The sequence below is a fragment of the Cyanistes caeruleus genome, chromosome 3 (assembly GCF_971803275.1).
Source record: "Cyanistes caeruleus chromosome 3, bCyaCae1.hap1.1, whole genome shotgun sequence".
Taxonomy (NCBI): domain Eukaryota; kingdom Metazoa; phylum Chordata; class Aves; order Passeriformes; family Paridae; genus Cyanistes; species Cyanistes caeruleus.
In genome coordinates, this window is record NC_141703.1 from 48547982 (window position 1) to 48568643 (window position 20662).

Genomic DNA, 20662 nt, shown 5'->3' on the forward strand with positions numbered 1-20662 from the left:
GATCCCCATTATAAAAGCCTTTTTATAGAAACACACACTTTTTTGTATCCTAACTGTAATCATTAAAGACTGACTAAAGCTGTGTTAAGCATCCCCAGAATATCTGAAGTGGTTTAACATGATTTTCTACAGAACATTGTTCTTTAAAAAATACCTGTTTTTAAACACCTGCATTTAATGGTTACTACAATTAGGGAAGGGGAAAAGGCAGAAGAAGAATTTTCCATCTTCACTGATGTGGAAATAAAGCACAAAAAGGACTTGATAAGCCACAAATAAAAGGCCCAATGAGGAAATCAGAAAAATGTCTCTGTATGTATCCAGTGTAGTGCTCATCTACTGCATTTATGAGATACCAAGAGACCTGATTTGACCTGTTATGCTCTGAAAGATGCACAATTTTTAGGCAGTAATCTTCATATCATCTGTGTCCTAGCCTACTTATGCTGCTTAGACTATCTATAGATGCCCTAGCTAATCATGAGATGCCTATTCCATTGTCAATCATATGCAACAGGTGAAGGTCTGTATGTCCATGCCTTCAGACCTGAGATGTGTGTACACACACACACACACACACACACACACACACACACACTCTGTATTTTAAGATGGATGTCACGTCTAACTGTTGTCCTTAAAAATGATGCAATAATTGCTTTGTGTTTTTGGGGTTTTTTTTTTTACAATTTTAGCCAGAAGAGAGTATCTGACATCTTTTTAAGGTAAATCCCATATGAAACATTTTCCTTGTATCATTAAACAGTTTGTTAGAAAGTCAGTTGCCATTTTCCACTTATTTTATACTGAAATTAATTCCTTATTCCTTTAACATCCCAATCAGAATCCTGAATGACAGACAATTTATCAATTAAGTCTGACTTTAAAAGCATGACCTGAAAATCTTTCTATTCTAAGTAAAAATACAGGTAACTAAAGGATGTAAATTAAAACAGTATTCTAATACAAATTAATATTACTATACACACTCTTCTTGTAACTGTTTACTTACCCTGTGTGACACAACCATTTTTGCCAAAAAAATTATGTGCCATCTTTAATAGCAAAAGGGAACTTTTGCTGGCAGCTGATTAATGCATTTTTTGGCTAGCGAAAATGTAACAAAAATCTGTAGTTTTGTGAAGCTAACCCATCAGTAGCAGATGGATGACATCTGAAGCACCAGCCAAATGTAAAGGAATTATAGCAGCAGTAGAGAGGGCTGAATTTTGCCTACTAAGATTACAGACTACTTACAGTTTATGTACTGACACAAATAGCAGTGCAGTGTTGCCATAGAAACTTGTAGACCAGTAAAATATTCCTCCACCTCTTCTCCAATGAAGGGACAGGAATACAGAGCTTGGTATGGTAATGAGAGCAACCAGGGGATGATGAATGTGAACTGATTGAGGGTGAGGATTAAGTCAGACCTTAACAAGCCCTTAGCAGTAAAGAAAGGCTGCGACTTCCCTAGTTAATGCTAGGCGTATTTAATTCTCTAAGATCTCCCACATTTGTTGACAGGAAAATGCTTCACTGAAACACTGCATTTTTTTTTTTTTCCTTTTCCTAGGGATTACATTGTCAGACATCTTTTGGATGCTTTCTTAATAATTTTGTACTGGTTTTATGTTTTTAGGGCTTTGGGGGAGGGGAACAAGATTCAAAATAGTATAGACTGTAGCTTCAGATCTCACAAAACTGAAGTTTATGAATCAAATAAAATCAACTAATTTTAATTAATTTTAATGCCTGCACCATTTAATATTTCTACATAAAAACTGCAAATGAGCTATTGTAATTCTCAGTGCCTATCTAGGAATCTCTAATTTAATTCATTTTATGATTGCATATTCAGGCATTTTACTCTGGTCAAGGTCACAGAGTAAAATTTTTTGCATGTTCATAGAATCATAGAATGTCCTTGAGTTGGAACAGACCTTAAAAATCATCCAGTTCCAATCCCCTTCCCCTGCACGAGGGCATCTTCCACTAGACCAGGTTGCTTAGAGCCCCATCCAACCCTGTAACATTTCCAGGGATGGGGCTTTAAAAATTGCTTTAAAAATACAGCATCTCAATCAGTTCAGAACCTTTCAATTTGCTGAAATTTCAGTTAAAAATGTCAACAAAAAAGTCTGTGTCTTTTCCTCCAACAATTTTTATGGTATTCTGCATATTTTCAAAGATTTCAAAGATACGCCTTCTAACTCATCCCTCAAAAACAAGCCCATCTGTTGAAACATGCTAATTTTGTCACCCTAAAGGGTATATTTGGGTTTTCACTATTCAAAATGCTAACACCACAGTGCTCAAGTTGAGGTGTTTTTATATACATAGTAAAGTGTAGTTACTACCTCTCCCTGAAGAGCAAAGAAAATGCACTGTATAATCCATACTACCCCAATTTTTCTGTTTCGAAACATTTGCAGCAACTTAAAAAAAAACATATGCTGCTTTTTAGGATGCAGGCTGGACAGACTGAAAGATAAAAAAATGAAACAGTTGAGATAACCTTGGAAGTCAATGAGAGGGAACTCAGAGTTTGGACTTCTAGGCCAATGGTTAGGACTGGAAAAATGCTGCATTAATCACACAGCATGTCCAAAGAAGCTATCAAATAAGAAATAAAGCAAATTGAGTACTTAATATCCCAATAATCAGTGTTTATGAAAACATTGTTTTGATTATATTGTTTACGTTACCTTGCTGTAGCTTGATCATCCACATCAGTCTTTGATTTCTGAGGTGTCACCTGTGCTGATGGAAGGGCAGCCCTGCAACAGGTGAAAACATATTTAAGGCTCAAGAAGATATTTGAAAACATGTTGTATCACTTAAATGGTTTATCATTGTAGATATTACATTTCTTTCAGGTGTAACTACAATGAGTTTGCATTATCTTTAGGAAATTATTTTTTTTGTTTTTCTCTTTAAATATATATATATATATATGTGTATAAAGAATTATACATATATAAAAAAAGAAATGTAATGCTTTGGTTCACTAGATTACCACATCCACTGAGCCTTTTGAAAAAATAATATCCCTAGACTAGCTATTTTTCTAGTATGGACATAGCAATAAAGTGGACTTTCTTTACTGTTCAAGAACTATTTTAGTAGCATAAAAAACTTGAAAAACTGTTTCTCCTACCTACTATATCTTATTTAGTAAAGACAAAACTTTTATTTAAATTTAACCAGCAAAGTTCTCAATTTTTAAAAGCTAAATAAATACACATTTACTCTTTCCTATTTTTCTTTATTTATGGGAACAATCAAATTGGTCACTACAGGGATACTAAAATTAAGAGTAATTATAAGAAAAGGAGAAGGCAACAGAGTTGATGAGGGTTACCTGCTTCTTTAGAGAATTTTTCTATTAGTATGACAACAAAACCATGACAAGTTGCATGGCTTTCTTAATTATAAGTCATGAAGTTGCAGGATGGTTAAGTAATCTTTCCTTAATTTAGACCATGTGAAATGGACATTTAATTAATGAATTAATTTAATAAATTTATTTTCTAAAATTAGAGCAACATTTGCAGACACTCAAGTTTAGAGTACTTTGCATCAATTCATCCTAATGCCTTCTATTACAAGCCTTTGCATGTGCAGAGCTTCTTGATTTAACTGTCTTTTTCTTCACATTGCTTACACACTCTTCAACAATTTCTTTTTCTTTGCATAGCTCACACTGTCTTTCACTGACTTTAGAACAGCAGTTGCATATAAAAGAGTATTTGCATTAGCAACATATATGACTGTGGAACTAAAACTGCAAAACAGTTTTTAATGTTTCATGCAGTTTAATGTTTTTTTCAATTTGAGTAAATATCCATTGAAGTGTTTTAAACTATATGCAAATAATTGCATTTCTGCAGGGAAGGAAGTCTTCATGCACTTCTTCAACATCAACTGTAGAGGAAGCCTCGCAGGTAAATTATACAATGTTTGTATTATAAATAAATGTAAAATAATAACCGAGGTTTATGCAAAGGAACGTGTTACATTTCTAAATCTTCTAAGAAGCAAAGTAAAACGTACGTTGTTGGAGCCTCTGAATTTTCTGAAGTGGTTCTAGAGAAAGAAAAGAGTAAACATTTCAGAAAACAAGTAGCAAAACGCTAGTATTGAAACATTTGCAAGATTTAGATCAATCAACAGCAATTACTTTTACTTTCCCTTCCTTCCAAAATAATATATTTTTTAAATGTAGAATATATGTTTAACTCAAGTAGCTTAATACTAAATTTAAACCATAATCTTTATGTCACTAAGACAATCATTCTTCAATTAACATTCTCCAGTTAATCACTTTGATTAATAATGTTTTGTTTTTAGCACACAATCCACAACCATAAAACTCAAATACAGTGAGCTGCTTATAGTCTTAGCTCCAATTGCAATTTCTTTCAAGTGTTCTGTAAAGTGTGTTTAATCAGTGGGAACTGAGGCAAGGAACTCTGGAAGTTTATATATCATGTTTAATTATAAAAGGCTAGAATTACATCTCAGAATCACGAAAGTATATAAATAACCCTGACCAAGAAAACCCACATACCCATGATTGCTGGACTCCCTTCCTGAGGACAGCAGAGCAGTCAGCCATTCTCAGATGTGAAGAAAAGACATAGCTGACATAGCTCTTTGCTCAGTCTTTAAGACTGATAGTGACCTTTAGAAACTGTGCTTACTAGCATCTATGCATGGCATTTTATTTCCTAAAACTCACAGGCAAGTAAAAACCTTGCCTTTGATAACTATTTTTAGTTATTGTAATATTCACAATTTGAAATAGCTTTCACATCTTCAAACCACTTTTAAAAGCTAAACTGAGTAATCATTAAATGCCCATCACTTTTTAAACAGCCGTTCATGATGGCAGCATTGTTACAGGATCCAGGAAGGGTTGTGAAAGCTTCAGAAAGAATATGCGTTTTCAGTCTTCTCTGAACTGTGAGATTGGAAGAGTAACTGGATAATTAGTGTTGAGAAGAATACAGGAATTCTGGCTTGCTACTAGAAGCTGGGTGGATGCCATATAGTGCATTAACCCAAGCTTTCAAAATTACCATTAATTTAGAAAGACATTAAAATGAAGCCAGATAAGTTCTTCTCAGTTGGCACATTGAGAACATCTAGTAAGGACCAACTTCAAAGAAAATAAACTTTAACATCTCTAAGCTGCCTTTCTGCCAAGTGGAGAGTGACTTTGAATCTTGGCCAAACAGACAGAGGGTAGTAAACACAGAATAAGATTAAAAATAATTGCTAAACTTGGTTTTAAGTCTTCCAGTGCCAGACATTCCATAAACTCCCTGGGCAATAGTCCACCAAGGCCTCTATCTAACATCACAGTGTAACCATTCATTTCTGTTTCATTTAATTCTCATCATTGCTGCACGTGAGACTCATGTTGGAAGTCTCCCAGATTAAAACTAGAGAAGCAGAAAGCCATGCTGCAGCAAATAGTGGACATAAGCAAAGAGTATCATGAAGGTTTATTTACTAAAATTTTAAACCATCCATATTCTGTTTTTTGATAAAACCACAAGAAATGTTCCCTGTTCTCTTTGTATTCTGCCAGAAAACAAACACAACTTCAGAAATAAAAATCAAACATTCATCTGCAAGTAACTTTAGTCTGACTGTTTGCTCTTGGATACTTTGCTGACAGGGGACTTAGAAGATTTTGAAGTTTTGTTCACAGTGATACACAAAAGGGCCAAGGGTGAGCCTCTGACTGCGAACCCAAATGACACCGACAGATCCCTGCCCTGAGGTCAGTCTCTCTACAGCACATTTACCTTGAGGAGAATTAATTGGAATAGTCCAAAGTGAAACCGTGAAGAAAGAATTGCAAGCATGACAGAAAAATTTTGGGAGCACTTGTTACCTCAGGTTTCCGGCACTTCATATACTCAGGCCCCAGTTAATGCTGGGCATCAAGCTGCCAAGGGTCCAAACAAGTACTTAGGCATGGGATGCTTTCTCTTTGCATGGCATCTTCTGCATCAAACTCAGTCCATCAAAGAACTGCCCTGCTCTCTTGCTCCCAAAATTAGCTCTAGCCAAAAGTTAGGAAATAACCAGCGATCACTGATACGCACCGTTGGCTTTCCACTGTTTCTGTCGGAGTCTTACTACTCGAAACTGGGGGAGGCATCCAAGATTGCCTGAAAATTTTAATAAATATTCTTTTCAGTATTAGTTTAATGCTCTGGTCCTGAACAGAATACTGTGAATGCTGGAATAAAATTGATGTAAAAATACCTAGAACTTTTCTTAAATTACCAGTATTTTTAAAGACTGCATGTCTTTAAAAACTGCATACTTTTTAGACCACATTTATAGAAAACTGAATAGAAAAGGAAACAATACAGTATTTTTATTCATTTTGAAAAATGTATTTTGGGACCCTAGGTGGTTTTTTTTGCAATCTGAGTAGTACAAATAAATGGATCATTCATGGAAAGGACAACCAGATATAATGCACAAATAGTATCAAGTGTCAACACAAGAAACACAATCAGGCTTTTAGAGATCACATAAAGAGCACAAGCACTTTCAGTTCCTTTTTTGTTTGTTTTTTTTTTTACCCTCAAAACTATCAATCCAGCAATTGTTTGTGAAGTAAAAACAATTACACCAGAAGCAGTGCAATGCATTGATGGCTTTCCATATCTTCCAAGAGCCTGAAGAGAACTGCTGGACTGAAAACATCATAAACTTCCACCACACAGGTCTGTTGATATAAATTCCATGACATTTTTCTTTCCACATACATTATTCTACTGATCACATTTTTCTGCATTAAATATGAAATAGAAAATCATGAATTAACAGAATTTTTGCTGGGAAGGATGCAGAAAAGTATGGCTATCACCAGCTGTAGCTTTTAAATTAAAATGGATTTAGTTCTACACCCTGTTTTTATTCTTGCTTAGCTATCTGAAATTCAGATTTTTAAAGGTAGCTGTGTATCATTCAGAAAACTGTGTGATTCATATGCACTGCAACAGCACAGGTCAAGTCTGGCATCAGAGATTTCACAATTACAGTGAGCTACAATGCTTTAAAACACTGGACACTGAAAATGAGTACGCTAGCTGAGCTGGGGGCTGCAGCCAAGTGTTAGCACCCATTGTGCCACCTCCGCCTGGTTCACATAACTGGCTCTACAAAGACAAAACTTGTAAATCCCATGGAAAAAGACAAGAGGATCTAAAAGTTTGATTCTTGAAGCTTGTTGAGGAGTTTGAGTGTGCTGGAGGAGAAAGTTGGTAATTTTTTTAATACAATTGTGATACATTACTGAGGCTTAACACAATATACCCCCTGGCAACCAAGCAGTGGTGGTAATGAGTACCTCTTTTTCTTGATTGGAGAAGTGACTGCAGTGTTCGTGGATACTGCGTTAGGAGTCCAAGATTGTCTGTTAGGAAATATGCTTGGTGAGTTAATCTTCAGAAAGAGTATAATTTTAAATTATCTTAAAAAATATCATATTTCTGCTATCAGAATGATACAAAAGTGTATGGTAAATGCTGTAACTATGTTTGTATACCTCAAAGGACAGAAGATGTAAGGGGTTCTGATGTTTAGACAGCTGCATTTTTACTTGATATCCAAAGTCACTTCTGACTTAAAATCTTGACTTCCATACGTACACTTTAGTCTCCAAACACTAATAATATCTTTCATTTTCTTACTTTAAATTTTGTTTCTTGTTCAATTAGAATGCTTTGTGTTATGATATGCTTGTAAAACTGACATATATAAAACCAAGGCAGTGATTTCTCATAAAATTTATCATAAGTTATATTCTTATCCTCTGAAATTCTTAATGATAGTAATTGGCAATTCATAATAACAGTAATTGAAGAATAGCACTTTACAAATCATTTTGCTCTCTGGCAGGAAAAAATATATTCAATTTAAATCTCTCTTAAGTCCCATTCAGAATTAATTGTTGGTCTGTTAAAAAACCTTCTCAAAAAAAACCCCATAAAATCCAATTTATATGATGCTTCATATGTCATCATCACCATGATTTACAACATAGTGGTGCAAAATTATAATTTGAAAGAGTGACCTCAGTTGAACTTTAAATGCCAGAGATACTGATTTGCTCTTCAGATTAATAGCTCAATTCTGCACAAGATGACTTTTAATTGCTGTGCTCTCTAGAAACTATGTTCTGTGTAATTTATTACTGACAGAATTCTACTGACACTGATGAAAGCACAAAGCGATGTATTTGTCCCTTTGCATTTACAAGTATGGTGGCTGAGGTCTTCTGACTTTCCTTTCTTAAATGAAAATTTCAATCAGGGAATAGATGTAAGTTTTTTAGAAAATAATTTTTCAGTGTTGTGGAATTATTTGACATGTAAAGGGTGGCCACCTCTGAATTATAGCAACTTTTAAAAAATGTATCAACAATGTTATGCTAACTTATTTTGAATTAAAACTGTTTAATCAATAGATTGGTCTTCTGACAAAAAAAAAAAAAAGTTTCCACTGCAAAAATCAGCAATGTACAACAGCATTTTCCACTGAAAGCATTAATAGAATTTTTTCATTATCCTTCCTCAGAATTATGTATTATATTTGGTAGATATTATGCCGAGAAATCTAGAGTTCTAGAACATACCCATGTTTTTCAAAATACTCTTATTCTTTCTCTTTTTTTTGTATTTAAAAGAACGTAATTATTAAATTATCATTATGCTGAGTAAATGTGTAATCTGAGCTGGTCTCTCTTTTAAACTGTGTGGAGAAATTGAAAATTTTCTTTAAGGAGAATTGTTCTTATTTTAATGATTTTTTTTCTTTCTCCTCACCAACAATAAAAAGAGTCTATGATAATTTAAATATAGATGCCTACATTCCAGAGGTCAGGTGGTCAGATGAAGCATACACCAGGCCATATGCCATACAAATAATTTCTCTGCATAATCTTGGTATGTACATGAATTCTAAAGTTATGGTAATATATAACAATGAGATATTAATGCATGATAAATGATACATGATAACTTATAACACATAATACTTAGATGATACCGTTTCTGAAATTCATACCTGTTGTTTTGTTTATGGTTCAGAGTTGGGGACTTACTGATTTTATCAACATCACTTCCAGCTGGAATTCTGTCAGAAACACAGGAATTATTTATAATACACACTCTAATTTTTTTTAGAAATCCATTTTCAATAAAAATATGGAGTATCATTTTGCCCTGTGTACTGATATCTCAGTACCACAAATATCTCAGTATCACAAAAGGTAGATAATAGAAGCTGAAATTACATAAATTTAGTGCATTATTATCTGAAGACTCTAAGTAGCTCACTGAAAAAGAGTTTTTCAAGATGATGTTCAAACAATAACACTGTATTAAACCTCACTGTTGCAAACAATTTATTACAACTCCTTTAAATTAGTTCAAAATACCAGAAAGAAAGCCATGTTCAATCAAGCAGTACATACATTGTCTTTTTCTCTGCCTCACCATTTCTAGAGATTCAACAGTCTTATTTATAGATTTAATAGTTCAATATGATGTGAAAATAATCTAGTGCAAAATCCCTGGCAAAGCATGGGAGTACAGGAATAACTTCTATCAAAGAATTTGGATTATCTGTGTTTGAACTGATTTCATTGAGCCATGAAATTTACATGAAGAAACAACCACATGATTTTTCAAGCCCTTTGTGGATTCTATAGTTGTTGCCTAAAGCCCTTCAAAATTTTCACAGAAAATACATGAAGCTATCATAACTGAAGCAGATTAGGTTCTTATTTTATTCCAGTTTACTTCTTATATATGGAATATTCTTTAGTAAGAACTGGAGGACTCTGAAAAGATGAAAGTGATATACCTTGAAATAGAGGACAAATACTAGGTTGAGAGGGTTATGAAATACTTGATCTGATTTGATTTGGTCTTAAATATTTGATTAAATCAGATGCCACACATCTTGAGCTACAACTTATATATAATTTTTTAAAAATTATTTATTTATTCTCATCTATTAACTGAAGCTATAGATGCAAAACAACTACTCCTAGAACTATAATCTGATGTTACATACAAAATATTTTGTATCCTGTCTTCAAGCAGCACAGAATATTGCTGTATTTCATGAAAAGCCTTCCAGGGAGTTCTGGACCAGGTGTGCTCTGTGTCTCCTGCAAATCTTGAATGCAGTTTTGCAAAAATACCTCTCCTATCAGGGAAGCTTGTGACTGTGACAGCAGCTACAGTTGCTGGGAAGGTCACTAGAGGTCTCACTAATCCTGCTGCTATTGCTACAGATGCAAACTCGAGCGTTCCCTCTCATTCCTCACTCTCCAGCGAACCAGCATTTCTTTCACATTTCATCGCGTATTTTCAAAATTCCAGCGCAATGCTTTACATTGTTTCGGTTTTTTTCTCATTTTAAAGCCTTAAGGGTTTGATCTGGCATCCTGCTCCATTACTGCCCAATGTAGCAGAAGCTTTTTAAAAAAAAACTGAAAGAAAGGTAAGCATTATGTTAACTTCTCCTTGTATAACTTTCAAGCTTCTGATAAGGAATCAAAGAATAACCTCTGTTCACACCCACAATGCTGTATCCAACAGACATCCCTGGATCAATGGTCCATTTACACATGTATGTTTATCTGAACCAAGGTAAATTTCTGATCTCCACAGTATCTTGTTGTGGAGACTCCTACAATTAATATACACATTAAAGGAAAAATAAATGTTCTTTTTATCTCTTCTCTTCTCTTCTCTTCTCTTCTCTTCTCTTCTCTTCTCTTCTCTTCTCTTCTCTTCTCTTCTCTTCTTGCACCTTCCCACACCTTCCCTTTTTCCTTTTCTCTTTTCTTTCCTTTTCTCTTTTCTTTCCTCTTCTTTCTTTCTCCCTCTCTCTCTCGGTGTTTCATTATTTTTTCTCAATTATCCAAACATTTATAGTCTTCACTCTTACAGTGCAACAAACAGAAAATATTCTTTCATTACTCAGTTTCCCCATATCATTCTTTTCCAAGCTGAGGACTGTTTGTCTTTTCAGACATTTTTCATATGAAAGCTATTCCATCCTTTCTCACTTTCCCCTTTAATTTTCTTTTTTTTCTGGTTCCATTGTACTTTCTTCACATCAGTGAAATGATGCATGTAGTGTTTGAGATGTGCAAAACAGGTTCATACTACACACTGCAATGGTTTCTGGTTTGCCCTCTGATCCTTTCCTACTAATTTCTATCTTTCCAAAGTATTTGATTATTAATAAAGCAAAACATGAAAGTATGTGATTTGCTTCTGCCTCATCTATCCAGATCTAATTGCTATAGATGCAGTTAGGATTTTGTGTTTCTGGAAGCTCTTCTGGGCTTAGAATCATTTAGTACATGGAAAAATAGCAATGTAATTTTCATCCCTACCTGACTTGTAAGGTTTCTCTCATCTTTTGCCAAATAGTTAGTTCCTAATGATACTTCTGCTTCCTCTGGGAAAGATGTTCTCCACCTAAAATCCCTTTTTGGTATACTTTGTCATCAGTTGCAGATATTGAACCTTTTATGTTAGATATTTGTTGTATGAAAAGACAAAGATAGCTTACAACCTGAAATAATTCAGAGACTTTAAGATCTCAGCATAAACCAAAAAGATATAGAGTACAGAAGAACAGAGTTCCTCAGTGACCCTGTAGATTTCTCCTGTGACTTCTAAATTAGCAATCAGGGTTCAAGGCATGAAAATCAAGCTTTAAAAATTGTTCTGAAGTAAGTGGCCATCTGGATAAGTGTGACAAAGGTGATACATGCTACTTGGATTTCCAAAAATCTTCACAGAAGTCTGTTTTTAAGTAAACTGATCTCACATGGGTAATAGAGAAAAAACTGCTTAAAATGTAAGAAAGAAAGGCTAGAAAGAAATGGCATGTTTCTAGAGTGACAGGACAGATCTGTACAAAACCTGTGTTCTTCCACACATTCATGAGTTATCTAGGAAAAAGGAGAGTGGGATGACGCTGCTTGCCAATGTCATTACTTCATGGTAGTCAAAACAAATGGCAACTGGCAAAGCTTTTCAGAAGTCATCTGCTAACATGTCAGATTTCTAAAATGGCAGATGACATTCACTTTTCTTGGATGCAAAGCAATGTCTGCCAAGAGAAACAATTGATCTCTAAACCTGCAATTATCACTCAGAAAATAAATCTTGGAATTATGTAAATAACATTGTGAAAATTAAAACTCAATTCTTAGCAGCACTCAAAAGAGCAAACTCAGTCTTATGAAGTACACGGGGAGGAACTGCAAATGAAATAGTAATCACTGTTATTACTCCTCTGTGTATATACAAGGTGTGCACCATCTTAAATGCCTACATGAAGATTTGGATTCCCAGATCAAAAAAACCAATATGGAAACAGAAAAGATACAAAGAAGAGCAACAGGTAAATTGAAGTTATAGAATGGCTTCCTCATGATGAGTGAACCAACACAACAGGATTCAATGAGCAGTAGAAGAATAGGCAGGGTGATGATACTGCACAGGTCTCTAGCCTATTCTTTTTCAAACTCCTGTGGAGATGGCAATTTTTATGTAACAATTTCACATTGTTTCCTACAAGAGAATTAAGGATCATAAAATAAAATAACAGTGGTAAAACTCAACTAAATAAAGTGCACTTTTCCCACAGCATGCATTTAAGTGCTGGTTCTCATAGACTAAGTTCTAGATACCAGATGTTAATGGTGGCTGGATTTTGAAGATGCAACACAGAAAGAATCTGCAAACACAAGCATGGTCAGCACTGACTTCATTCATGTTTTCATTTTTAAGATCTCTCACAGGCATGACAATCACAGTGTACAATCCCTCCAGAAAAAAGCCCTACCTGTCCAAGGTGGTGTCAGATCTGTATCGTCCAAGTACAGCTTTCTGATCTTCCTTTTCATTTGTGCTACTGCTGCAATAAAAAATTTAGAAATGCCACTTTGGTCATTGATTTTATTAAACAACTCATCACTAATAAGAGAGTAACTATGTCTCAGATTAAGGTATCATACACGGTTTTACACCATCCAGGTGTCAACAGATCTAACCCTGGATCCACTGCAGTGACCAATTATTGACATCGGAGTCAGATTTACAGTGAAAATATGTATAGACTAGAACTGAACAAACAAGTTCTTTGCTTTGTTCATGACATAGTGAAAGGATATCTAGTTTTCTTTGGTAATAAAATTGGAAAGGTCTTTAGATTCTCTATCATACCTGTGTAGGCTATCTTGGGATTTGTATTGGTTAAGCACAGCCCTTCCGTAGTTTTCATCAGCACTTAAAGCAAAAGAAAAACAATGAGTATTAAAAATAGATAACATTTTCTTGGCAAAAGATTTCTGTCTTCAATCAGATTTCACAGCTGCCCACTACCACTGTAACTGCACTAGCTGCAGAACTCTGCAGTAGAAAACTCCAGACATTTTGGAGTAAGAATTATCTCTTCCTACAAGCTGTTCATGGACCAGATAATGATAACATGGTCCCAAGACATTGTTTCTGCTGTAATTTAAGTCCTGGTTTACATTAAAGTAAATCTAAACTGATTCTGACTTAGGCTCCTTAAAAGAACTTGGCAAGATTTACAATCTTCTTGGTTACAGAAAGAAAAAGATCATAGTCTTGCAACCTAGACATGTGAAATGTGGGATTCTACTTGTAGGGCAGAACTTCACGAAATACCCAGCACTCAAAAGTCATAATGAAAAACAGTCAGTGACTATTCAGCAAACCAATACTTCCAAAAAGGAATAAATACCTCTTAAAGATAAATAAATAAGTTATTTGATTGAATTCCCCTAATTTTGGCTGATACCATCCATGCAAAAGTAGACTTTCCATGCAAAGGTACATGGCATACTTAAATAAATATGGAAGAAATGCATTTAATATTTTTCTTACCTTTCCTCCTCAGGCCTCTTCTTTATCCAGCTGTTATCTTGCAAAAGGGTCCGTCGTTTGTTAATATCATGACTAGCCTGTTGTCTGCTTTTAATTGCAACAGAGGGGCTCTTCTTATCTGAAAATTCAGAGAAACACGTCTTAAAAATGAACATGCAGAAAAACTTTGTAAACCTAAAGTACTATTACATAGGTTGAAATAGGTAAAAATTTAATACTGATTGAATTTTCAGTTATCACACTTGTTTAATCCAGATTGCTTCTTGAAGAGTTTGCAGCTTCACCTTGAAGGGCCTGCAGAAGCCCAGCTTAGCAAACTAAATACAGTTTCATCCTTAATATGAAACTGCTTCACATGTTTCTAATGTAAACACATTTCACAGATCTGATAAAGGAATTATGATATTTGCATACCACAATAATCTCAGAAAAGTCAAACTAATGACTCCTGTTTCCTGGGGTGCTGTCTGTGGGTTTTGTATTTGCAGATGTATGACAGGATACAGATTTTAAACGAAGGCTAACCTTGAGGTGACCACTTGGCCCTCCAACTACACCCAACTCAAAATATGTGGATTTTCATATTTCTCAAAGAGTTGGATTCCCTCTGAAACTTTTTCCTCAAAGCTGAATGAAGAGAGTCTCTTTTCTAGTCAGTTACTTAGTCTTACTGAACCTTAATTAGAGCAATACTTTCACATCAAATTTAACTAAAACTAGTGTATGGTTTCAAAGATTATTGGGAGAGACAGACTGACATGCTGAACAAACATGGAAGCCTTACTTACTTTTGAAAACAACATAAAATAACTTTGTCCAACAAGGCTGATATTTAGTTAATTGGTTATATATATTGGGTGAATATCATAACAGTATGATATTCACTTGATTTAGGAGAATTTGGGTTCTTCCCTGTTTTAGAAAGCCGATGTTTATCTCTTTTTATTTTTTCATGAGGATTTTGGCCCTTTTTGCAATCAAAAATATGCAACAATTATCGTTCAGTATTCTCAGTCCACCTACACTTATATATCATCAGCCTGTTTGAGGCAATACGAAATACTGATGTGATATTGTAACATGGGCTATTAAAATGAAAAGATAGAAGTTCAGACTGAATAGAAATTCCATCTTTTAATTGCTATATTTACCGCAAATATTCCAGAGAAGAGAAGGTGAAATATTAAATTTGAAAATCTTTGTTAATACAATCAATTAATAAAATTTTTTTTTAAAAAAAGATGAAAAATACAGTGGATCTTGTGTTTTCTTCTAAAGACCCTCACGGTTTTCTCCATGAATTCCTCGCTCTCTGAGCATTCACGCAAAAGGACTTCCAAATTTCAGGAGACATCACTATCTGGTGTTCAGTAATTACACTGTAAACATTGTGTGTAGAAACACACTCCAGAGAAAACACACACAGTAAGTAATATGTCATTTGTCAGAGGTGTGTTTTGGCATTCTGCTCTGATTTATAAGAAAATGTACTCCTTGCATTTAATACAAGAACTTCACCTGTAGTGATAGCATTAAAAATGACAAATAACTATAGTGAGTGGAAGACCGAATCGTAATAAAGCACCAAAATATTTAAGTGACAACAGCCAAGAGTGAATTTTTAAATATTTTTGTAAAAGCAGATAGAGATAAAATTCTGTTAAAAGAATAAAAAGAGATCTATAAAAAGAGATAAAATTCAGTCTAAAAATGTATATATGTCTGTAATTCAAACTGTGCCTGTTTCAATTCCCTGTAGGTATGTCCATACTGCCCAGTCAAAGAGAAGGAATGAAAGGTTTAGACTCATCACTGATGTTGCCTAGTTCCAAATGTTCTCTGGTTCTGTGTTGGACTTGCTCTCTTCAAGACTGAGATGCTAGAGAAGTGGCAGATGTTTTAGAAACCACGGCTGTGATAGCACAGATGCATGCTTCTGTCTCTTGGCCTTGATACCCAGGTTTGGCTTTTCTTCTTTTTAAGCAGCATAGATCTAGCCATTTGACAAATGACCAGGAACAGGAAAAATGTTTTTTTGCAAAAATGAGCTGACAATCACAGTAGATTAACAAAAACTAATCTATCCTCATTGTATGAATTCTGCATCAGCCTGTTCACTGCCAATTGCACTAGTTTTTCTCTTAAAAATATTTATTAAAATCTGACTTTAAAGACTTCAAAAAAACAAAGGCATCCAAAGGCTTGCCTGAATAGCTCCAGTGGGTTGTCAAAAATCACTTGGATTTCTCAGAAATTGTGGCTTTTTAAATGGAGAAGTGCAAAGAATGTTAAATGAAATCTTGTATAAAGGTGGTAGACAGGGAATATATATTGTTTTATTGCCACGAGAAACACTTCACAAGTGTTTAGCAGATTAGCAAGCAATCTGCTAATGCCTGAGGCCCTGGGCTAGCAGAACAGTACTCATTTCTGGCCTAATGAATTTTCTCCTGAGCTTCAGCTAAAAAATTAAACATAGATCTGATACAACAGATTAGGTCACGTGAGCACAGGCAGATCCAGCTCATCCCTGTCTCTATTCGACAATAAATATTTATGTCCTCAGTACAGTAGAGCCAAGCAGCTCCCTGCTGTGGCTACATCAATTTTGGTGCACTTAAGCCTGCCACATCCCACCTGAACCAGGTCCTCATACATCTCAAAACCTCTCAGTCTACAGAAACCTTTTTGAGGCTAAGGCAAATGGAAAATTTCATCATGTTTCTAGTTTGCCACTGGTTATTTCTCTGCATAGAAGCAAATTCCAGCCCTCCTAGAGTTTTATTCCTCCAGAGGAGTAAACAATCCCATCAGACAACGATTAAATAGCTTTTCTCTCTCCTTCCCCGTTCTACTTTTCCTCGATTTCTCCTCATTTTCCCTGTGCGAGTCAAAGAGACGGTGCTGAGACCAGTGGATCTTCCCACTGCCCTTGCAGCCACGCTGCTCCTGGGGGTTTCCCAACCCACACCACCTTTCCCCGCACCACCACACTCTGCTGTCTGGGGAGATGTCCTGGCCTGAATCCCTGCCAGCCACAGGTTGTGCACAAAACCGATAGTTTGGCATCTGAAGAGGGTCGCAGTGGCTCTAATCACCCTCTTGCCACTGCCCCGTGAGGGAGGGAGCTGCGCCTGGGCCATGGAGAGGCCTGGACAGGAGGGAGGCCGCGCCTCAGCCTGCAAGCGCCCCTGGAGCAGGAAATGGAGGAGACTCGGTATTACCGCTTTGGTGAGGAGACTGTTTCCGTATGCTGAAAGCTGACATTTGTTCCGCGGGATTGTTCCGTCCTTCTGCGGGAATCTAAAAGAAAACATGACCAAAAAAAAGGGAAGTGAGCGTTGACAGCGAGATTTGGAATCAGCCCTAAAGACAGGTCAAGTTTGTTGTTCGCTTCTATCATCTCCTTGCACAAGTTTAGTCTGACAGGCTGGAATGGCTCAGGGCAGCCCTCCTCAGAGTGAATCTGGTGGCTTTTCCCTGCCTGGTGACAACGATGTGCATTCCTGCCCCTCTGCCTGTCACACGGCCCCTTCCCTGCTGGGAGCTCCTTTCTGAGGGCAGTGGGTACGGTGAGAGCCTTCAGGAGTACTGAAGGATGGGTTGAGGTGATAAGCTTCATGGGAAGACAGTATCAGTCCCTGGCACAGCACCGGGAGCACAGGTGAGCTCATCCAACCCTGCTGACGGGTCTCTCAGATTCAGCAGCTAATACAGAGGGCCAGGACAGAAACACGCAGCTCTGCTGCCCTGCTACAGTTTTCCAGTCACTGACTTCTTCCCTTATTTCAAATCAGGTCAAAAGCCTCCAACACTGATGATTAAAAAACAAACAAACAAACAAAAAAAACAACCCCACACACATTATTTGTGAGTTTTGGGAGTTGAGCCACTCAAAAGATTCCATGTTTTGCTTTGAAACTGGACTGTGAATACCGGCTTTGCTAGAGAAAGCATCAAGCAGAACATAATGACATTTTGAGGACATAAAATTCCCCCTTAAGTTAAAGAAACCCCAAATGCTTACATTGACTTAAGAGTTTGGCCAAAACTGACTCTCTTTAGCAAATGTATTCCATTTTGTAAAGCAGCATTTTCCAATAAAACGATGTTTTGCTGGAAAGCTCATAACCAGCTCCATTGTCAGTCTGCTAAAATTTACAGAAGCACCAGGAAACTGTTTCTGTGACAGAAGCAGTCCTTAAAAATCAGAAACATTCCTGGTTCTCTGGATGGCAGGGCTATCCTTTTTTTCTTTTTGCAGACATAAAGTGTATTGCTCACACACCTAAAATAGAGTGTAGACGCCGAGGCCTGTGGCTGTTTCTTTATTAATGGAAGGTGTAGATTTTGCATTCTGGCAGAAGCTTAAGAATAATGCTTACTCTGACAATAAAACATGCCACAAAGGATTGCACTTAGAGAAGATTTTTCTTTTCCATGCTTTTGCTGCCCAACAGTGAAAAAAGCTTATTATTAAAAAAACCCAAAATAAAATGACAAAACAATAAAAAACATAAAGAGAAACTCAAGTTGTCCCCCCCAAAAAAACAAGCCCAAAGAAACCTCACAAAAAATATCCTAACATAAACAAACAAGCAAGCAAACAAAAAGAAGCATTAAAAAACTAGAGATCTTTTTAAAAAGTAAAGACATAAATATAAAACTAATACTGGGGTACAAAGTCTGCATGTGTCTTAACCACTTCTGAAATTCCAAATATTCTGTAGAGTTTAAAATTCGGGCATTTTGAAAGGCTCCTATCTGCATTCCTTTTTTTTTAACCTTAGTTGTTGGTATTGAGCAAGCATTGGCACGGGATGTGTAGAAAACCTGTGACTGCTGGATCTGGTTCCCGCACAATAAAAATATGCTCAGGGCTATGGTGAGCCTTATATATATATATATATATATGTATATATATATTGCAATAGGTTATAAAATACCTTTTAAAAATATTTATATAAGGTTTCAAGCATATGTGAACTGAATTTCCTAGAAACTGTTCAGGAAGGTTATCAAGCAATTAGGTTTTTTAGATAGTTACCCCTTTCACTATAAATTTTCTTGAACTGTCTCAGGATGATAGAGAAGTCTCTGATTTACTTTTTCAGCTTAGGTACAGCTGGGTATCTGATGTAGTCAGTCCCAGGATAATAGAAAGTTTGATATTTCAGTATATTTTTAAGCAATGAGTACTGGCACTTCTTCATCTCAAGTAGTAGTTTGTATAGAAAGATTTTGGATTTGTTTTACATTAAGTACTTTTTAAGCCATTTTCTAAGGGAAATGAATCATAAAACTTTGAAAAAGGAGACTTCTTTTGTGAAAATTAAACCAAATGAAAAGCGACTATAAAGAGGTTTGCAATTCCTCTTGTATGCATGAGAGTCCAATGTGTTTCTTTCATCCTCCAACATTTAATTAAAACTGTGTTTTTTCTCATCCTGAATTATTATTTTTAATATTTTTATGGCAAAACAATATTTCTGTTGCACATGTGTACAGCATCCAGAACTGCTGCACAGTCTCCCAACCCAAAAGTAGTATGCATAAATGAATATAAGAAGCAGGTACACTCCCTTTTACAGTCAGCACTGAAAATGTGCCAGGTATTCTGAAATTTCAAACCCAGGCATTTTAGTCCTACAGAATACTGACATTTTGTCCTTAAGGCTTTTTTCTTACCTCTGAGCTTTCAAGTTTTATATCAAAGATTAATCCATTAAAATTTAAAATACAAATTTAAAAAAAATTACTTTAATCTGTAGCATAGACAATCCAGAATCATCAGAGTGAGATTTAAATTTTAGGACTTAGAAATGAAAAGAATCTTGCATAAAAAGGCAGAATGGAGCTCATCAAAGCATTTTTCCTAGGCCTTCGCTATTTTGAACTCAGTGTGTGTTTGCATGTGTATTTGAAAAGGGGAGTCCCTTTGAAAAGGGACAAGAGATTAGGAGGATCACATTAGTTTAAAAATATCAGCTCATAAAGATCTGGAACTGTCACATTATTCACACAGGCTCATCTTCAGACCATAGGGAGATAAAAAAAAGTTTTTAACTTTGTAAATGAGACTGTGAGAAAGCAGGGTTATAGCTTTCTATACTATGCTGTAGTAGTAAATTATGTTCAGACATTCTTAATAAGATCCCAACCACCAAAGCAAAACAACTCAGCTGGAATGCAAAACAAAAACAAACAGGAATGCAACTCCAGCGTAATTTGAATTTAAAAACAGCGTCAGGAAACTCTAAACAAAAATTAAAACTGCCCTGGCCAGTCCAGTGAGCAGCTCACAAATGGTTTAATGACATGCCAATCCTAGAGTCAGACCCTCACACATTTTGTGGGAAATCCAAACATAATCCCAAGAAATTCAGAAAAAACTTCAGACATTACTTCAGGGAAAATCAAAAGTCCATCTTACCTGGCAAAAAATTACTCCACAAGCAGCACAAGTCTCCAACACTATTTTTATCATAAATACCTATATTTATACTTCTACATCTCCTGCAGTGACTGATTAGCAGAATACCTCAGGCCTGCCTCTAAATTCTGAAAGCTAGACCTTCTAGTTTTCAGATCATCTGAACACACCCATTCCTCCATTACAGAGTCCTTTTGCCATACTTCTGCTCTTGGCTGTAGCTAAGTGATTAGGCTTCACACATATGCAT

The 20662-nt window shown here is 35.7% G+C and overlaps 1 protein-coding gene and 2 long non-coding RNA genes across 6 annotated transcripts in view; 2 read left to right on the forward strand and 1 right to left on the reverse strand.

Annotated features, from left to right (window-relative positions):
- Positions 1-6291, forward strand: part of LOC111927612 (uncharacterized) — a 39115-nt gene extending 32824 nt beyond the window's left edge. The window contains exons 4-6 of the long non-coding RNA XR_015284525.1: positions 2719-2789; positions 3894-3947; positions 5690-6291. This is a non-coding gene — a long non-coding RNA (uncharacterized LOC111927612). The remainder of the gene's footprint in view (positions 1-2718; positions 2790-3893; positions 3948-5689) is intronic.
- The window catches only part of SCEL (sciellin), a 40209-nt gene extending 22452 nt beyond the window's left edge, over positions 1-17757 (reverse strand). For 2 of the 4 annotated variants that reach the window (XM_023924053.2, XM_023923913.2), the window contains exons 1-10: positions 17464-17601; positions 17204-17282; positions 13980-14097; positions 13293-13355; positions 12913-12984; positions 9100-9168; positions 7382-7447; positions 6123-6188; positions 4057-4089; positions 2709-2780 (exon numbers count right to left, since the gene is read on the reverse strand). In XM_023924053.2, the coding sequence (XP_023779821.1) occupies positions 2709-2780; positions 4057-4089; positions 6123-6188; positions 7382-7447; positions 9100-9168; positions 12913-12984; positions 13293-13355; positions 13980-14097; positions 17204-17282; positions 17464-17601 (776 nt within the window). Of the gene's footprint in view, positions 1-2708; positions 2781-4056; positions 4090-6122; positions 6189-7381; positions 7448-9099; positions 9169-12912; positions 12985-13292; positions 13356-13979; positions 14098-16965; positions 17167-17203; positions 17283-17463; positions 17602-17632 lie in introns of those variants that run through there. The other 2 variants (XM_023924174.2, XM_023924127.2) reach the window with 2 other exon arrangements.
- LOC147654142 (uncharacterized) overlaps positions 16931-20662 on the forward strand; it is a 42287-nt gene continuing 38555 nt past the window's right edge. Inside the window, exon 1 of the long non-coding RNA XR_015284526.1 lies at positions 16931-17643. This is a non-coding gene — a long non-coding RNA (uncharacterized LOC147654142). The remainder of the gene's footprint in view (positions 17644-20662) is intronic.